Source organism: Ursus arctos, unplaced genomic scaffold (assembly GCF_023065955.2).
Source record: "Ursus arctos isolate Adak ecotype North America unplaced genomic scaffold, UrsArc2.0 scaffold_9, whole genome shotgun sequence".
NCBI lineage: Eukaryota > Metazoa > Chordata > Mammalia > Carnivora > Ursidae > Ursus > Ursus arctos.
In genome coordinates, this window is record NW_026623111.1 from 4,532,297 (window position 1) to 4,551,410 (window position 19,114).

The 19,114-nt window shown below is 59.6% G+C and overlaps 2 protein-coding genes across 2 annotated transcripts in view; one reads left to right on the plus strand and one right to left on the minus strand.

The window, feature by feature from the left end:
* Window positions 1-13,510, minus strand: part of LOC125280964 (epididymis-specific alpha-mannosidase-like) — a 31,153-nt gene extending 17,643 nt beyond the window's left edge. Inside the window, exons 1-8 of the mRNA XM_048211950.1 lie at window positions 13,373-13,510; window positions 11,065-11,211; window positions 8,746-8,851; window positions 5,786-5,958; window positions 4,927-5,015; window positions 3,497-3,674; window positions 1,967-2,165; window positions 424-614 (exon numbers count right to left, since the gene is read on the minus strand). Coding sequence (XP_048067907.1) covers window positions 424-614; window positions 1,967-2,165; window positions 3,497-3,674; window positions 4,927-5,015; window positions 5,786-5,958; window positions 8,746-8,851; window positions 11,065-11,211; window positions 13,373-13,510 — 1,221 coding nt within the window. The remainder of the gene's footprint in view (window positions 1-423; window positions 615-1,966; window positions 2,166-3,496; window positions 3,675-4,926; window positions 5,016-5,785; window positions 5,959-8,745; window positions 8,852-11,064; window positions 11,212-13,372) is intronic.
* Window positions 13,511-17,332: 3,822 nt separating this feature from the next.
* LOC113266691 (epididymis-specific alpha-mannosidase) overlaps window positions 17,333-19,114 on the plus strand; it is a 39,412-nt gene continuing 37,630 nt past the window's right edge. The window contains exon 1 of the mRNA XM_057309864.1: window positions 17,333-17,398. Within this exon, the coding sequence (XP_057165847.1) occupies window positions 17,333-17,398 (66 nt within the window). The remainder of the gene's footprint in view (window positions 17,399-19,114) is intronic.

The following is a 19,114-nucleotide window of genomic DNA, read 5'->3' on the forward strand; positions in this document are numbered from 1 at the left end:
GGCAGCCGCTGTGCCAGGCGGGTCATGAACACTCTCACATTCACTTGCCACCATCCTGGGGTGGGCATGAGCTTCTCATTGTCCAGGGAGGGAATTAGGGCTCAGAGAGGCAAGGCCTGAGCCTGAGGCCACACAGCGGAGGGGGACTGAATCCACGCAGGACTGCGGGACATTAATGCCGCTCCACTTTGCCCTCTCTCCTCTGGGTAAATTTGGCTCTAAAGCCTACTGAAGCCACCAGCTGAAGGCTGTCATGACGACCCTGCATCTAACCTTGGCCCGGTGTCCACATGCACCTGCCATGTGACCACAGGCCACCTCGGTGTCTCTTCTGGAACATGGACCTGTAGGTACCAGGGGCTGGGAATCGCACTGCACAGGAAGTTTCCGACCTGATGGTGTCGCTGACAGGTGTGCCATTACCTCGGAGACGGCCCAGCGCAGCTGCTGGAGCTGCTTCAGGGCCTGGCCCAGGTCCAAGTGCTGGTGGGGGGCTGGCCACACGGAGCGTGTGAACATGGACTCCCCGGCGTACAACAGAGCACTGGCTCTCCTTGCCAGCCTCTTGAGTCCACTGCGGGACGCGTAGAAGCCGGTCCACGCCTGATATAGATCTGGAGAGAAGGGCTGGCAGTTGGCGTGAGTCTCCCTGGCCTGGAGCCTTCCTGAGCCCACGTCCCAGTAGAGCTGTGGAAGCTGGGGCCTGGGGTCTGGCTCTGCCTGGGTCACCTATGGAGGCAGCCATAGACTCCTGCTCCACCCAGGCCAGAAATGGCCCGGGGAGCCCAGGGAGGGGCTGGGGTAGGTGTGAGGAGTAGGTGTGAGGATCGGGTTGGGCTAGACCAGGCCTGGGATGGGGGATCAGACAGCCCAGGGTGGACCTGGGAAACCTGGAACAGCCTGTGAGCCACGGGCCTGGGAGACCTTGGCAGAGATGGGGGCAGATGGGAGCCAGGTGGGCAGCACCCAGCTGATGAGGTCCTGAGTGCTGTCAGAGGCTTTGCATGTGGCTCAGAGGCAATGGGGAGTCCGGGACAAGCCTGGGTTCTTAGCGGTTCCCCTGGCAGCCCAGGGAGACGGGATGGGGGGAGAGCTGAGGGATCCCATGCTGCTGCGCTGACGTGCACACACAGGATGACTCCAGACCAAGGCTCAGGTGGGAGGGGGGGGGCTGGTGCCTCCCGGGGGTGTGCCGGGGTCTCACAAGGTGGTTGCCTGTTCCTACTGCTCTTGCCTCATGTTCCGCCCAGGCTGCATAGTGTCTCCATTCCCTGACCTTCCCCCACAGGATCTGAGCGCAGCAGGAAGGGTAGCCCAGTGATTTGGGGAAAGGTACAGGCTCCGTGGTCAGGAGACCATGTTGACCACAGCTCCTCCAGCAGGCTGTGTGTTCTGGTCAGGCAGGAGCACTCTGCAGCCTAAGCTCTAAATTCCCAGTGACTCCAAGCAGGGATCAGGATTCCCGCACCTGTCCAGTCTTCGGAGAAACCCTGTCTCTGCTGGGAGGGCGCACGAAGCCAAACCCATTCAGAACACCTGCAGGACATTGCCCTCCCTCCTCCCTCCTCCGCTAGCCCCGCCCGCTTCAGCATAACCCCGCCCACACCCACGTGTCCACCCCTACCTGGGCTGTAACCACGCCCTCAGGGATGTAGTCCTTGAAATGCACATGTAACCCCGCCCACATCAATTTGCCCCTCCCACCTGGAGTGTAAGCAAGCTCACACCCTTGTAGCCCTCCCACATGAAGGCCCCAAGGCCGAGTAGATGTGGAAATAGGAAGCTACGGAGCCATTCTGCGAGTGTCCCGTCATCCAGGATGTCTAGCGATCAGGGGGTTGGGGGATGGGGTTCAGGACCCCTGGGCCCCAGTGACTCTCAGAAGCGCCATCAGCAGGGCAGCGCGGACACTAGGTGGGCGCTCTCCCTGGCACCGGGTTGCACCGGAACCTGCATGGGCTCATACCTGAGGAATAGGGCAGGAAGTCTCCGTGCTCACGGACGTGCCAGCTGACGTTGCTCCCGTGCACCGCACGGAAGTATTCGGCCAGCGTGGCGTACTCCACAGAGATGCCCAGCTTGGATGTATTACTGTTGATGAAGTCCAGCAGAAGGTCCATGTTTTCGAACTGCAGTGAGGCGTTGAAGAACTGCTTGTCACACCCCTGCAGCCGGGAACACAGCGCAAAGCCTTGGAATTCCGGGTGGAGCCCAGCCCAGTCCTCATTGCCCCCACCAAGGGCCCTCAGGCTCTCCCTGGGAGAAGCCCCAACCTGCTCCCGGAGGGCATCCCTGCTCCTGCCTGCCTTCCTGCCTTCCTTCTTTCCTCCCGCCCTCCCTCCCTCCCTCCTTTTTTCCTTTCCTCCTTCCTTCCTCTCTCTTTTTCCTTCATTCCTTCCTGTTTACTTTTCTCATTTTATAAAATCTTGTGACTTTTTAAATCATGCTGTACATTATCTCCAGAACACGTGTCTTGTGTAACTGGAAGTCTATACCTTCGACCACCATTGCCCAGCGCCTCGTCCCACACCCCTCACTCTGGGGACTGCAAAACTCATTTCTTTTTTCTATATTACATGATTTTAGAACCACATTAAATGAGATCGTGCACTATTGGAATTTCTATCTAGTTTATTTCTCTCTCTTGGCCTTTTAAGACAAACAATATTATTATCAGTATCATTAATTATAATATGATAATTATGAATAACAGGGATAAGAGCCAACACCCACAATTACAGACCTCCTATGCACCTTCCTACAGGCAGACAAGATGTAAGAAGACAGGCTAGGGAGTGCCCTTCCAGAGCCTGAGCACAAATCCCCATCCTAGCTGCCCTGCTAGGAGCTGTGCAGCCTCAGGACAATCCCTTGGCCTCTCTGGGTCTCAGTTCCCTCATTTCCAAAATGGGATACCAGCAGTGCTGCATCCTAGGCCCATGGGCCAGATGAAGGGGATGAGACGGATATACCACACAGAAGGTGCCTGGTGGTCCGGAGGTGCTCCGTGAAGTTAGCTCTGAATGTGAGGGGGAGGAGGACGAGCAAGAGGAGGAGGAGGACGTCTGTGTCTGACACTGTCACGGGGCAGGTCTACTCTCGGGCTCAGTTCAAGCCTGTGAAGCAGGGTCTGTCATGATCCCCACTTTAGAGATGAGGAAACTGAGACCCAGAGGGGCTAAGGCACACAGCGAAGGAGCAGGGGGCCAGGATTCCCGCCCAGGCCCACATCCCAGCTCTGAGATGGGAAGAAGAGGAGGAGGGAGCTGAGTGGAGCTGGGGGCTGGCCTGGGCCAGGGGCTAGATTTCAGGTGGGAGAGGCTGGGCAGTCCAGGGTGGTGGGAGGAGCAGGTGGGAGGGGTGAGGCAGGGAAGAGGCACTGGCTCAGGGCTGACGGTAGCTGCCTGGCTAGGACCCTGGAAGAACATGGTTGGGTGAGACAGGACAGGAGTCCAGGGCTGTGTTGGGGACACCGGGGCCTGGGACCCCGCTTTACCCAGGGCCAGAGGAGGTGCCGTGTCCGGAACCAGGAGGCACGCTCCTTCACATTTTCCAGAAGGAGATCGACGTAGTACTTCATGCTCTTCTCACTGACACGGATATTCATGTTCGGGTATAGCCTATCTGGAGGAGGCTCGGGGAAAACGGCCGAGCCATCCCAGTAAAAACCTTCCCTGCAGGGGAGGGAAGGGTTAGCAGAGCCCCACCCTGAGAAGGGGGGCAGCTCGGGGACCCGGAGCACAGGCAGGGTGCAGCCGGACCCAGTGCAGCTCAGGGAGTGCACACCGGCTTGCAGGCCTCCTTCCCCCACCTGCGTCATGGGCAGCTCAATGGTGGCCCACAAGAGCTCTGCAGACAGAGGGGGCTCAAACCCACGCGTCATGCTTCCACAGCTGTGGGGCCCTGAACACGGCCCCTTCCCTGGGCCCACACCGCCTCGGCCGCCACATGGAGCCCACAGCCTGTGCATCCCCACTTCCACTACTGGGAATCTCATGGGACTCCTTTGAGCACAGGATCCTTGGGGCCACCGCGGTGCCCGTCAGACCTGGGTCTAAGGCCCCGAGCCGGGCTGGGGCAGGGTGAGGTGAGAGGCACCGTGCTCCAGTGTAAACTGTAAGGCTGTGCCGAGTCTCAGTAGGGGCATAGAGATAAGTTAGCGTCATATTTCAAAACTCAGTCTACATGCAAAACAAATCACCATGGACAGAATCCCAACATTCCCCTAAGGACAAAGGCAGTATCCGGGTTTCTCTTCTGCCTCGGGCTCCAATTCGGTCTGCATGGCAGAGACCCCAGGATCGACTCTGGGGGTCTGGCTGCCCCCATTAGTGTCCTCCCTGCCTCACTCAGGGCTGCACAGGGTGACATGGGGACCCTGGGCCAGCCACCAGGAGCGCCACTTGGATCCTCTGAGCCTCTGTCTCCTCGTCCATAAAATGTCCTGATGGCTCTCATGAAGGATGAATGAAAGACATCAGTGGAAAACCCTGGACTGAGGCCTGGCACAGGGCGGGGCCTGACAGAGAAGAACTACGGGTCCTGAAGTCCGCGTCTGGCATCCTTCTCGCCAGCTGCCCTTCACTTTGCCCGCGAGTCTCCCCTGTTCAAGGACGGGCAAGCCGCTCGCCCTCAGCCTCTCAGGTACAAAGGGCCAGAGCCGGTTGAACCCAGGGACCCCACCCCTAAGAGCCCACAGGCCGGCTGCTCCCACGAAGTGGAGGATTTGGAGCCGGCCACCTGAACCAAACTGACACTGCCACCACTGACCACGGGGCTGGGGCTGAGTGGCCCTGCCTCGGTTTCTCTTTCTGTAAGCTGGAGAACTCAGGATATCTCCCAAAGGGCTGGACGGGAGGGTGGGTCATTTCTCAGGTAATACAGGGAGAGTGCTTAGAACAGGGGCCGCCCAGGGAAGGTGCTCACGAGCAGTAGCTATACTGGTCCAAGACGTGCGTGAAGATTTCCTGCTCAGCCGACAGCGACGGGGACCCTCTCCACACGAACTGCAGCCCCTGAAAACCCCAAGGGAACGGAGTGAGGGCCCAGAGGCAACACGGCCGCCCTAGTTCTGCCTCCCCCAGCCGCACCTGGGTCCCCATCAGTGGTTCAGGACTCCATCCCCTCTGCTGGCTGCTCTAGACTCCCTCTGACGCCCCACAGCCACGGATGGTGGCGGAAAGTGGCCTCCAGAAGGAGCCAGCCTGCTCGGGCACCCCCACCCCCTAGAGCAGCACTGGCTCTGCCAAGGCCTCCCAGAGAAGCTTCCTCAGGCTCTGCATGAATGCCTCCTGGCACAGGGAGTGCTCGCCTCGCTCAGTGCTCGCTCACTAAGCCTGTGCTCTGTGTCTTCAGGGCTCTCATGGTTAGAACCCGCTCAGGGTCACAGAGCAGGGAGAGATCTGCTTCTCTTGAGCACTAGCCAGGGGGACATTGGGACCACGCATATGTTCCCTGTGTCCTCCGTGCCTCGGTGCTGCACGGGAGTAATTGGGGGGCCCAGCCCCGAGCAGCTCACAGAGTCCGCCGCGGGAGAAATGAGCCGGCGTGGGAAGGGAGCTCAGCGCGCAGCGTGGCCCGTGGTGGGGCTCAGTGTGATGTTGCTTCTCGAGCCCAGCTAGAGCCCAGCTCCACCTCCGTCCACTCCTGCCGGCCGTGACCAGCATTTGCCTCAGACCGCTCTTCCCTGAGTGATCCCGGAGCGAACACTCGTTACTGCAGGGGCTGGCGAACTCGCCCCCACACACAGGGAAGGAGGCAGCGGCGCACAGGGCTCACGGCTCACCCGCGTTTTCTGCATGCTGTCCTTCAGGTCATAGTCGATCCGGGAGATGATGTGGGCGTGGAAGCCCGCCAGGGCAAATAGCGTGGGGGTCGTGGCAGAGGCGCCAAAGGGGTCGACTTGCCAGGAGAACCGCGGCCGGATCCCAAAGGTTTCGTACAGGAACCCATGTCCCTCTGCAAAGAGAGCATCGCCTTGCTAGTGACCCCTCGCCACCGGCTTACTCAGGGCCCCTGCCCTTCCAGGGACCTGCAGTGTCATCCTGGGCTCTGCTGCAAGAGATCCTGACACAGAGGGGGCCACACCAGGACACCCAATGTTTCCTTTACTCATTCATGACGTTACAGCCACCACATGAGCCTGATGTCATGTGAGCACTGCAGGGCAGAGAAATCCCCAGACTTGCGTCAGCCACTGTTTCTGGTTCCCCAGGCCTCCCCCCACCTGCTGTGTCAGAAAACTCTGGGCTCTGGGCTACGATCTGAATTTGAAGGAGAAAGCCAGGCCTCGCACAGCTGAGAGAATGGTCTCCACTCACACTGCCTCTCACTGCTCACTCCCCAGGCCTGAGGACCTAGGCTACCGCCCACAGGACCCCGGGCTTGGGGGACAGAACCATGAGCCGACCAGAGGCCAGGCCCAGACAGGAGGGGTGACTGCTGGCAGGTGTGGGTGGCTGAGGAAGATGGGGTCTGCTGCAACCTGGAGGGGACGAGGACCCGCCAGGGGGCATGGGCCTGGCGCGGGACTTCTGGCCCTCAGGAAAATAGAAGGGGGAGGTGGAGGGTAAGCAGGAAGCAGAGGAGAGCAAGAGGCAGCAGCAGAGGGGAGGGAAGATCAGGGGATCGTGCTGTCCGGGATTATGAGGGAGCGGTCAACAGCATCACGGGAGAGAGGGCAGGTGGCACGAGGAACAGCCCTCTCTACAGACAGGGAGCCAGAGCGGGGCAGGCCTGATGATGCCAGTTCAGTAGCCCCTTCTCTTGCGCTCACAGAATCCTCACTTTCTTCAGGGGGCGCCATCCCCACCCCAAGGGAGGAATTCTCACTGGTCTCAGCCTCTCATGGCAAGTTCATTCCCCTCTGGCAGACACTCGTTTTCTTGGCCTGTCTGGAAGCTAGAGGTGGTCACGGACCAACATTGGAGCCAAAAAGATGTGTGCATTAAGCCTGCTTGGCTTTGGGGAAAGATTTCCCACCCTCGTTAAAACGAGTGAGGCAGGACGAATGTCCCTTTGTCCCTTTTCCTGACTTGAGTGGGGCTATATGGCAACACGCTGCCTGGAGCTGAGGCAGTCCTTTGGGACCTGGAGGGGAGGCGCATGAGACTCAGGGAAACATCAAAGAGCTGCCCAAGGGGCCCCCAAACCAATCCCCCCAGTGTAGGAAACGCGACATATCCTTAAGACTCAAGTCGCTCCGGCTCAGGTTCCCTGGCCCTCCAGCACAAAGCATCCCTGAGCCCCAAATGAAGAGCCCCGAAACTGCTGATTGTCCCATGGAACGGCGCCCTCCTGCCCCTTCTAGTATCAGGAGAGCACCCCAGCTCTGAGCTCCAGCAGGCGCAGATCCGCTCAGCTCGACCCCGCCTTCCACCACCCGTGCCTCCACCCTGGCCAATGGGCTGTGGGCTGAGTATTGTACTAAATTCCCCAGCATCCCTTGAGGCCCGCTCAGGTCATGTGACTCCCTCCGGGCGGGGAATTTGGACTACAACCCCCAGCATCCGCTGCGGAGGGGAGCCACTGGGGCGGGGGATGTGGGCGGAGGGTCCGAGAGCAAGGGTGGGCAACCCCAGTACAGGAGCGACCCTGGACGGTCACAGGTGTGTCCCTCCCTCCTGGCCAGACCTTTCCCTTCCCTCCAGTGCGGCCCTGGCGCCGCAGCGCCAGACCCGACCCGGCTCTGTCCTGCTAGGGACGGGTTGGGGGTGGGGCTCTCCCTAGGGCACCCCTCCACGCCGCTCCGCAGAGGATCTGGGCTGGGGAGCTGGCCCCTCAGCGAGGGGGATGAGAGCTGCCATCCCCGAGGGCGAGGGCGGTGTCCACACTCAGCTTTTCCTGGTCAGCGAGGTGCTGCGGGCAGATGCCTCTCCCCACAGGGAATTGTCGGGTCTCAGACTAAGCTGGGTGTGGGCTACCATCCAGAGCAGCAGTTAGGGAGGTCCCTCCTTCGCCTCCCTCCCCGACAGGCAACCAGAGGGGTCTGTCATGGGGAGAGACGCCTCAGAGCCAGGAGGAGCGGCATTGCCCCGCCACCGAGGGCTGGAGGGGGTATGGCAAGGGCAGGGGAGGCGGCGGTGGCTTGATGGTGTGTGGGTGGGGTTGTGCGGTCAGGAAGCTGGTGGTGATGATGCTGGAAGTGATGATGGTGGTCATCGTGATGGTGACACAGGTGGTGTATACGGTCCTGTGGCTGTCAGTGTGGACAGCGGTGGTGTGTCGATCCAGGTCGTGGCCATGAGGCTGGTGACATGGCCTGTGTAATGGAGGCAGGGAGGGTGGCCGTACTGGTGCTGAGGACGCTGTGTGTGCTGACGGGGACGGCGGGATGGCATCTAACCCTCACGCTCATTTCCTGGGAACCGCGGGCTCCACTCTGCGTGCTCTCATGAATTGTCCCAATTTGCTCCTCACAACTACCCTGTGAGGGAGGCGGTGCCATCAAACTTGTTTAAGCCATGAGGAAAGGAGGCCCAGGAGGGGACGTCCCTTGCCTGGGGTCACAGGGTTGGGAATGGGCAGGCGCAGGATAGAGCCAGGCCATCTGGTGTCAAGTCCACGCTCCACACCCCTGCACCCAGTGGCACGGGCAGGAGGATGGCACTGGCCCATGACTGTTTCCACTGCACACAGTGTCCTGCTCAGAGCGGGAGACGAGGCTCAGAACCGGGGCTCAGGAACCCAGTCCCAGCCTGATTGGAGACCCCAGGAGAGCCTGGGGTTGGGGAAGGGAGCCCTAACCTGTGAGCTGAAGGATCTGGTCATCAAAGTGGGTCACGGCCTCGTCATGCATGACCTGGCCCCCGATGACAAACTCCAGGCGTCTTGTGGCCAGGAGATGGTGCACCTTGGGGACAAGCGGAGAGAACAAAGCCCGGTGAGAATCGCAGTGCTGGACGGGGGCTGTGGGGACTTGCCTCCAGCTTCTCTCGGTGCCTTCCAGCAAACCCTCACGTGCATTCATTCTGCGAGAGCAACAGGTCAGCGTGGCCTCCCGCCCCCACACCAGCACCTGGCCCGTGGCTGCTGCTTGATCTATGGTGCCTGCACCTGTGACATGACCTCTACCCGGAGCTCCCTCTCTACCTCCGCCTCTAGCTCTGTCTCTACTTCTGTCTCTACCGCCATGTCTACCCCGAATCTACCTCACGTCCACCTTTTGCTCTGTCTCCGTGTCTGTATCCATAGCTTTTAAATTTTCACTGCTGAAGTAATTTCAAATTTATCAAAAACGTGCCAGAATTGTGCCGATGGCTCCCGTGGATCCCTTCCCCACGTTCGTTCACTGTGAATCTTCTTTACCTATTCGCCGTAGCGCTCCCCCACGTCCTTGTAACCTGGACGATGTGCTCTAAGCCATGTGAAAGCACCCGTTAGACACGCTGTGCCTGCCCCCCCATTCCTTCACTGTGCGTTTTGTCAGGACAGGGTAGTTAGAGCCATGGTATAATTCTCAACATCAGGACATTTAACATTAATGCAACACTGGAGCGAATCCAGACTTCGTCCAGGTGACCCCAGTTGTTCCATTAATGCCCTGTTTCTGGTGCCGGGTTCAGTCCAGGATCGGGCCCTGCCTCCCCTGTCATGTCTCGCCATTGTCCCGTATTCCCGGCAGTTCCTCAGCGGCGATGTCCTCTTGATGGGCTTGATCATTCGGGGATTACAGGCCAGGGGTTTCAGAGAGGGTCCTCCCGCTTGCATTGCCTTGTGATTGGCTAGTAAGTATTTTTAAAATAAATGAAGGAAGGGAGGGAAGGAGACGTGGCTGGTAGGGAAAGACAGCGGCCCTCCGTTCAGCGAGCTGCTTGGAGACTGTGGTTTGCATTTGCTTTCAGGATCTACAGGGTTCGTGATCCTTCACTCAAGCAGGATTGAATGGGCTCCTGCTGGGTACTGTTTTACAGAACACCTACCACAGCCCATGCACTGCCCAGGCGCTGGGATTCACGGGAGCAAAGGAGACAAAAGTCCCTGCTTCTGGGGACTCGTGCCATGAGTGGTCTGCTCGGGTCTCTGGTGGGCCCCGTCTCTCCCTGGGTGTAGGGGACAGATGGTTGGATTTGGGGGTGTCCATATAGAGGGCGGCCTGCCCCTTGGACACCCTGAGTGAACTGTTTCACTCAGACCTGCCCGGCTCAGTGTCCCACCTTTCCCGTATCAGCTGTGTGACCACGGGCCATTTGCCTGCCGTCTCTGACCGGGACTATCTGCAGCATGGGGTTACTATGCCCACCACACTCCCTGTTGGGAGGACACAGGAACGTGAAGCGTAAGTAGAGGCCAGCACCTGGCATGTGGCCAGCGCCCACAGCGTGCGAGGCTCCTCCTCATGACTGCACAGGCTGCAGGTTCAAGGCTCCCCTCCGGGGGGATCCAGTGGACTCTCCCCTTCATCTTCACAGCTTTGCTCCCTTGACAAGTCCCTCACCTCCCTGACCCTCGTGTTCAGTGACTGTTCTGAAGGAGGGTGAATGGCAGGGAGGGGACCAGGTCCCCGGTGTCCCCCCAGGTGCTCATGTCCTGCATTCATCTGGGCCCAGCCGCTCTGAGGAGGGGGGGGTGTCACTCCCATTTGCACAGGTGGGACCCGCAGCACGCAGAGTGCACCCCTACCCCTGCCTGAGGCTGAACCAGCTCCCAGGCTGGCCCCCGTGGGGTGGGGCCTCTTGGAGCCTGCCCCCTGTGATGCCTTCTGCGGCCCAGTTTAAGCGCCGGGACTGGGGCACCCTGGGCAGGGCGGTCGGCTGCGAGCCACGGGGCCGTGCAGATGGTGGGCGAAGCGGGAGGTCACCAGCTGAGTGCGCGGCTGACTTGCCAAGGCTTCGTCTTACACCAACAGCCACAAAGGCGGATAAAACCACAGCTGTCTTTTGGACTGGTGGTGCCAGGAAGGCGCCACCAGACTGGGGCTGAGCACAAACTGGTCTACACGAGCCCTGTGAAGCAGCCAGCGGGCCTGGTCCAGGAGCTTTGGGCCACAGGGTCCCGGCCACCAGGGTATCCTGTCTGGGCGCCCACCCCCCTCCCACCTCCGGAGGCCCCTGCAGGCAGCGGTACCTGGCGTTTCTGCCTGTCCGAGGCGATGCCGTCCCACCACAGCCGGAAATACTCCTGCTCCACGGCGATGAAGCGGCGATGCTTCCGGAGTGTCAGCTCCTCCACCACGGAGGTGTAGACGTTGGCAGCATAGGCCCGCAGGCTTTCCTGGGGAGGGGGGACCCCATCACACCAGCCCCCGTGGAAGCTCCTGGAGGCTTGGCCCCAAGGATCCAGGACTACAATCCAAGGGTGACACAGGGTCCCTGGGCCCTGCCACTCCCTGCGGGCACGTGCCCTGGGCTCTTCCTCTGCTCCCCCTGTGCCACTCTCGTGGAGGCCCACGGGGGACTGCTTGTGCCGGACACTGCAGTGCAGGCTGGCCCTGAGACAGCGACATGGCTCTCCTGCCTCTGATGAGAGCCTGCAGTTCTAGGAGAGAGGTGATATTCCAGACCATGACACACGATATGCCCAGGGGTCAGGGACAGCTTCCCCGAGGGGGCACAGTAGCTGGCCCTGAGGGTGCGGTAGGGAGACAGCCCAGTGAAGCCACGGGGTGACAGGGGAGGAGGTCCAGGGACCCCACGGGGCCTGCCTGGGCTGAGATGAGGGGAGCCGGTGTTGAGACCTGAAGCTGAGAGGAGCTGTCCCCCACACCCCAGCTGGTGGTGGGAGTCTGCTGGCCTGCCTCCCCTGGGCTGCGGGCTCCTTGGGATAAGCCGCAGCTGCTTCCCATATGTGTCTCCAGGCTGGCACGGTGGTCCTCAGTGGGGTTACTTTAATGAAATGCAGAGATCCCTGGGCAGGGGGCCTCAGAAAGGGGGGTCATTCCTGGGAGCCCTCAGGCAAGTCACCAACCCTCTCCGGGCCTCAGTTTCCTCTTCTGTAACTGAGGGTAGCAAGCATGCTTCCCCGCCCTTAAGCCATCTCCGCGGGCAGCTGAGTGTCCCCCCAGAGGCAGCCCAGTGCCGCCCAGGACTGGACTCCACCTGCCCCCCCGCCCCAGCGTCAGATCTTCTTGCTGCCTCTCTCTCCTGTTGAAGTCCAGCTGCCCACTCAGTAACATCCTCTTTGGGATCCCTTAAAGCAGCCACAAACACCCATAGAGCTAAGCCACTCTACCCTAATCCCAGAAATGGTTTGTTCTCTTCTGGGTTTCCTGCCTCTTCCCACAAAAGAGCTGGAGGCGGCCTGGGTGACAATATCCAGTCACCTGACCCAGGATCCTGAACAAATCTGAGGCTCTTCATGCTCCTTTTCCTGCCTTCCTTCCTTCGTGCATTCATTCATTCCTGCATTCATTCATTGCTGTAGTCATTCATTCATTCCTGTGTTCATTCATTCCTGCATTCATCATTCTTTCCTGCATTCATCATTCTTTCCTGCATTCATTCATGCAGTCATTCATTCCTGCATTCACTCATTCATTCATTCATTCATTCATTCATTCATTCATTCATTCCCGCATTCATTCTTTCATACACTCCTGCATGCATGCTTTCATACATTCATTCCTGCATTCATTCCGCAGCATTCATTCATTCCTGCATTCACTCATTCATTCTGCAGTCAACATTCCTGCATTCATTTCTGCATTCATTCATTCATTCTTTGCTGTAGGCATTCATTCATTCCTGCATTCATTCATTCTTACCTGTATTCATTCATTCATTCATTCATTCATTCAGCAATACCTGGTGCACCTCTTCCGTCTGTCAGGGCGGAGAGGACGTGCCAGGAAATAAAACATATAAAGTCCCTGGCCTGTGAGGCTAGCCTTCTGGTGGGCACAAGGGACTGACAGCAAGCCCCCCTACCTAATGTGCATGGAAGGGAGGAGGGGGAAGGGAATGGGGACACAGAAGGGGATGCCAGGAAGGCGCCACCAGAAAGCACCTTCTGCGGAGCCCCCCACAGGATGGGAGGGACTGACTGTTGCAGGCCTGTGGGAGGAAGGCCTCTGGGCAGAAGGAACAGCCCGTGCAAAGGGTTAGAGCACGTGCCATCCGACAGAAGGGGACACGGGGGCTCAGGAAGGGGGTCACAGCCCACCCAGGGTGCCCCCGTCACAGACTACGACCGTGGCCTGAGTCAGGCCCATGCCTCTTCATCCGACTTTTCCTAGCACGGATGGGGAAACTGAGGCCTGAGACAGGAGGCAACCAGCTTAAGTGAGCCTCCCCGGTCTCCAGCAGAGTCAGGTCATAGCCCAGGCAGCTCCCCCAAGGATGTCAGCAGACCCCAGGCTTCAAACCCACCCTGGGATCTGGCAGGGAGAAGGAAGCTGAGCTCCAGGGGCACCTGGGGGCGGCGACCGGGCACCTACCTGCACCGTGTAGAGCCAGCCCACGTCCATGTGACTGTGGGGCACCACGAAGACCCTGATGGGGCTCTCGGCCTGGGCCACCAGGAACCGCAGCAGCACCAGCTGTGCGACCACAGGAAGCCAACCGAGTGGCCACATGCTGGTGGCAGGTGGGCAGAGGCTGCTGCTGGCAGTCACTTGCCGTCCACTGGCGACTGGTCCCCTAGGCAGAGAACAGGGCTCCTGACCCTTGGGGGAGGGGAGGCGGGAGCAGGAGGAGTGGCAGCCGCAGTGGTGCTGTCACCTGAGCCAGGTGAGGGGCTGGCTCTTGGGCGCCACTCTTTGGTGCTCCGCCCCCATCTCCAGTGTCCTGGCCAGTGCTGTCCACTTCTCAGCAGCGTCCCAAACTCCATCTGCCCAGGGCGGTTGTCACAGTGTGCCCTCCCCTGGAGCCCTGTCTGGAGGAAGCCAGCACCCACGTCACGGGTCACTGCAGCCTTCCGTGCAGGGGTCAAACAGGGAGGAGCTCCGGTGTCCTGCCCATAGCCAACACGGGCTCAGCTGCCATGCAAGCCAGCCACCTGCGAGCCGCTCCTCTGGCCCAGCCCCGGCTCCAGGAGTCCTGGCCGAATCCTCACTGCAACCTCAAGAAGGACCGGAAGTCGGAAATACCCGGTTAATCACTCCTGAATTTCTCACCCCAGAAACTCGGGTGCTAATGGGTGTTTGTGGCTGCTTTAAGTCCCAGTCCTCAAAACAGTGCGAATCCTCTCTCCCCAGTGTCCAGTCAGTGACCAGGAGCCACCTTGGGGAAGGGATGGAGGAAGCCTTCCCATGGGCCCCTGTCCGGCCCTCGCACTCCTTCCTCCCAGGGACCCAGCTATCCTTCCATCAGTGGGTTTTGGGTGTGGAAACTGGCTCAGGTCTAGAATCTGGGCAAGGGATCCCAAAGTGTCATTGGGGTGGCTACCCTGTGTCTGGACTCAGGGATCCTCAGTGGCTCCGTAGAGGACATGCAGAGGGTGTGCGTGTCACCTGGCCGTCTGTTTTCCCGCTAGGAACGCCGTGTACTGTCACCTCCATGGCTGGCAGTGGTCCTGCTGCCATTCCGTCCTCCACGTGTTCCCAGGGATTGACATGACCTTGCTTCCGACGGCTCCGTGCGGGCACCTGGCCCCTTGTTTCTGTGTCCTGTGACCTCCCGAGCCAACAGCCCACCCAGTTCTGCCATGGCCCTGCTGCATCAGCCCGGCCTGGAGTGGCTGGTCCAGACAGAGGGTGACAGGCGGCAGCAGGATGAGCACCCGGCCGACACACATTGCATAATGGAGAGTGCCACATGCTCTTCAAGAAAAACAGCAGAGCAACTCCGTATCCCTTGTTCTGGGTCCTACAGGGGACCTACTGAGATTGTGACATGTTGAGCTGTGGTGAGGACCAGGCTAACCTTACACACACGGACATGGAAACAGACTGAATGCTATGGAGGAGGCATGGGAGGCCATGGAACGTGTCTCTGAGATCATTTTACGGCCAGACGGAAAGTGGAGGGAGCTGCTTCTCAGCAGAGGAAACAGCACGTACAAAGGGCCTGAGGCATGAAAGGGCTTGAAGTGCAGGGAGGATCTGGCCGTGCAGCCCTGGTGGAGGGAGGAAGCCAGCTCACTGTGGCCCGAGGAGCCACGGCAGCCAGGAAACAGCCAAGGACAAGGGTCGTGAGGATGGGGAGCAGTGAGGCCTGACAGCAGCTGCTGCAAGGAATGTAGTCGAAGGGGGTGAGAGGTGAGGACAGAAGGGCTGGGGGGGCCGCTTCCGAAAGGGTCTAAGATTCAGGCAGAGGATCAGGGTCTGGAGGAGAGACACTGGGAACTACTGAAAGCTGGAGGCAGGAGGAATCCGGGGTCCAGGCTGCCGGCCTGGGAGGTCATTGGCACTGGGGGCAGCCCCCAGGCACACTGACCATCCACCTAAGCCTCCAGGCCTGTCCCACGTGCTCCAGAGGACAGACAACACTGAGTCACAAGGTTTCACTGGGACATGGTGCAGGGGTGCCCATCCACAACGTCCTACTGACCCACAAAGAACATTCAGGACGTTCCTTCTTCTAGATCGCCCAGAACAAGTCCCGGGCACCGTCGTGTGCAGCGGGGGCCGGATCAGGAGTCACAGGCAGGAGAACCCATGTGTGACACTGGGAACACGTTCCCTTTGCCACCAGGGAGCTGCCGGCACCCTGCGTTCTTTCTCCGGAGCTTTGACTCAAATGTGTGGCACCTGAGGGGCATCTCGTTGGAGCAGGAAACATGTCTCCCGCTGCCTTGTTCCCGACAACTTGTGCTACTAGTGACAGAACTCACGGAATCCAGGAACCGAAACAGCCTCCGGGGGCTGGGCCCACCCGAGCCTGTTCCAGAAAGTTCCACTCCTCCTCCTCAACCTCTCTGTGCAGCCAATGCCAGCCCCCTAGTCGGGGACAGCTGGAGCTCTGAGAGGGCCACACAGGCCACCCCGACCCTGTCCCCAGCCCTGGGCGCTCCCAGCCTCCAGAGCTTGACATGGAGTCGGACCCCAGGCTGTGGAATCTTGGGTCGGCAGCTCCGGTACATGACGCTGCCGTCGTGAGGACGGTCACACCGGGGGCACGGCTCACATGCCGGACGCAGCTCTGGAGGGTGGAGAGGGTGCTGCCCACACGGTGGAGAGGAGGTGCCATGACAGAGGGAGGAAGAGGGATCAGAGATTCAGACAGGTGGTCACGGGCGTGTGGGAGGATGGTGTGTGAGGTGAGAACCCTCCAGGTGACAGTGCTCTCGGAAGGCCCAAAGGACACTCCCATTTCCCAAGCACGTGCATGACCGAGAGCTCAGAGATGGGCGACACACTCCAGGCTGGGCTGATGCAGCGGGGCCATGCCAGAACTGGGTGGGCTGCTGGCTGGGGGGGTCACGGGACACAGAAACAAGGGGCCAGGTGCTCGCACGGAGCCATCGGAAGCAAAGTTAGGTCAATCCCTGGGAACACGTGGAGGACGGAATGGCAGCAGGACCACTGCCAGCCATGGAGGTGACAGTACACGGCGTTCCTAGCGGGAAAACAGACGGCCAGGTGACACGCACACCCTCTGCATGTCCTCTACGGAGCCACTGAGGATCCCTGAGTCCAGACACAGGGTAGCCACCCCAATGACACTTTGGGATCCCTTGCCCAGATTCTAGACCTGAGCCAGTTTCCACACCCAAAACCCACTGATGGAAGGATAGCTGGGTCCCTGGGAGGAAGGAGTGCGAGGGCCGGACAGGGGCCCATGGGAAGGCTTCCTCCATCCCTTCCCCAAGGTGGCTCCTGGTCACTGACTGGACACTGGGGAGAGAGGATTCGCACTGTTTTGAGGACTGGGACTTAAAGCAGCCACAAACACCCATTAGCACCCGAGTTTCTGGGGTGAGAAATTCAGGAGTGATTAACCGGGTATTTCCGACTTCCGGTCCTTCTTGAGGTTGCAGTGAGGATTCGGCCAGGACTCCTGGAGCCGGGGCTGGGCCAGAGGAGCGGCTCGCAGGTGGCTGGCTTGCATGGCAGCTGAGCCCGTGTTGGCTATGGGCAGGACACCGGAGCTCCTCCCTGTTTGACCCCTGCACGGAAGGCTGCAGTGACCCGTGACGTGGGTGCTGGCTTCCTCCAGACAGGGCTCCAGGGGAGGGCACACTGTGACAACCGCCCTGGGCAGATGGAGTTTGGGACGCTGCTGAGAAGTGGACAGCACTGGCCAGGACACTGGAGATGGGGGCGGAGCACCAAAGAGTGGCGCCCAAGAGCCAGCCCCTCACCTGGCTCAGGTGACAGCACCACTGCGGCTGCCACTCCTCCTGCTCCCGCCTCCCCTCCCCCAAGGGTCAGGAGCCCTGTTCTCTGCCTAGGGGACCAGTCGCCAGTGGACGGCAAGTGACTGCCAGCAGCAGCCTCTGCCCACCTGCCACCAGCATGTGGCCACTCGGTTGGCTTCCTGTGGTCGCACAGCTGGTGCTGCTGCGGTTCCTGGTGGCCCAGGCCGAGAGCCCCATCAGGGTCTTCATGGTGCCCCCACAGTCACATGGACGTGGGCTGGCTCTACACGGTGCAGGTAGGTGCCCGGTCGCCGCCCCCAGGTGCCCCTGGAGCTCAGCTTCCTTCTCCCTGCCAGATCCCAGGGTGGGTTTGAAGCCTGGGGTCTGCTGACATCCTTGGGGGAGCTGCCTGGGCTATGACCTGACTCTGCTGGAGACCGGGGAGGCTCACTTAAGCTGGTTGCCTCCTGTCTCAGGCCTCAGTTTCCCCATCCGTGCTAGGAAAAGTCGGATGAAGAGGCATGGGCCTGACTCAGGCCACGGTCGTAGTCTGTGACGGGGGCACCCTGGGTGGGCTGTGACCCCCTTCCTGAGCCCCCGTGTCCCCTTCTGTCGGATGGCACGTGCTCTAACCCTTTGCACGGGCTGTTCCTTCTGCCCAGAGGCCTTCCTCCCACAGGCCTGCAACAGTCAGTCCCTCCCATCCTGTGGGGGGCTCCGCAGAAGGTGCTTTCTGGTGGCGCCTTCCTGGCATCCCCTTCTGTGTCCCCATTCCCTTCCCCCTCCTCCCTTCCATGCACATTAGGTAGGGGGGCTTGCTGTCAGTCCCTTGTGCCCACCAGAAGGCTAGCCTCACAGGCCAGGGACTTTATATGTTTTATTTCCTGGCACGTCCTCTCCGCCCTGACAGACGGAAGAGGTGCACCAGGTATTGCTGAATGAATGAATGAATGAATGAATACAGGTAAGAATGAATGAATGCAGGAATGAATGAATGCCTACAGCAAAGAATGAATGAATGAATGCAGAAATGAATGCAGGAATGTTGACTGCAGAATGAATGAGTGAATGCAGGAATGAATGAATGCTGCGGAATGAATGCAGGAATGAATGTATGAAAGCATGCATGCAGGAGTGTATGAAAGAATGAATGCGGGAATGAATGAATGAATGAATGAATGAATGAGTGAATGCAGGAATGAATGACTGCATGAATGAATGCAGGAAAGAATGATGAATGCAGGAAAGAATGATGAATGCAGGAATGAATGAACACAGGAATGAATGAATGACTACAGCAATGAATGAATGCAGGAATGAATGAATGCACGAAGGAAGGAAGGCAGGAAAAGGAGCATGAAGAGCCTCAGATTTGTTCAGGATCCTGGGTCAGGTGACTGGATATTGTCACCCAGGCCGCCTCCAGCTCTTTTGTGGGAAGAGGCAGGAAACCCAGAAGAGAACAAACCATTTCTGGGATTAGGGTAGAGTGGCTTAGCTCTATGGGTGTTTGTGGCTGCTTTAAGGGATCCCAAAGAGGATGTTACTGAGTGGGCAGCTGGACTTCAACAGGAGAGAGAGGCAGCAAGAAGATCTGACGCTGGGGCGGGGGGGCAGGTGGAGTCCAGTCCTGGGCGGCACTGGGCTGCCTCTGGGGGGACACTCAGCTGCCCGCGGAGATGGCTTAAGGGCGGGGAAGCATGCTTGCTACCCTCAGTTACAGAAGAGGAAACTGAGGCCCGGAGAGGGTTGGTGACTTGCCTGAGGGGCTCCCAGGAATGACCCCCCTTTCTGAGGCCCCCTGCCCAGGGATCTCTGCATTTCATTAAAGTAACCCCACTGAGGACCACCGTGCCAGCCTGGAGACACATATGGGAAGCAGCTGCGGCTTTATCCCAAGGAGCCCGCAGCCCAGGGGAGGCAGGCCAGCAGACTCCCA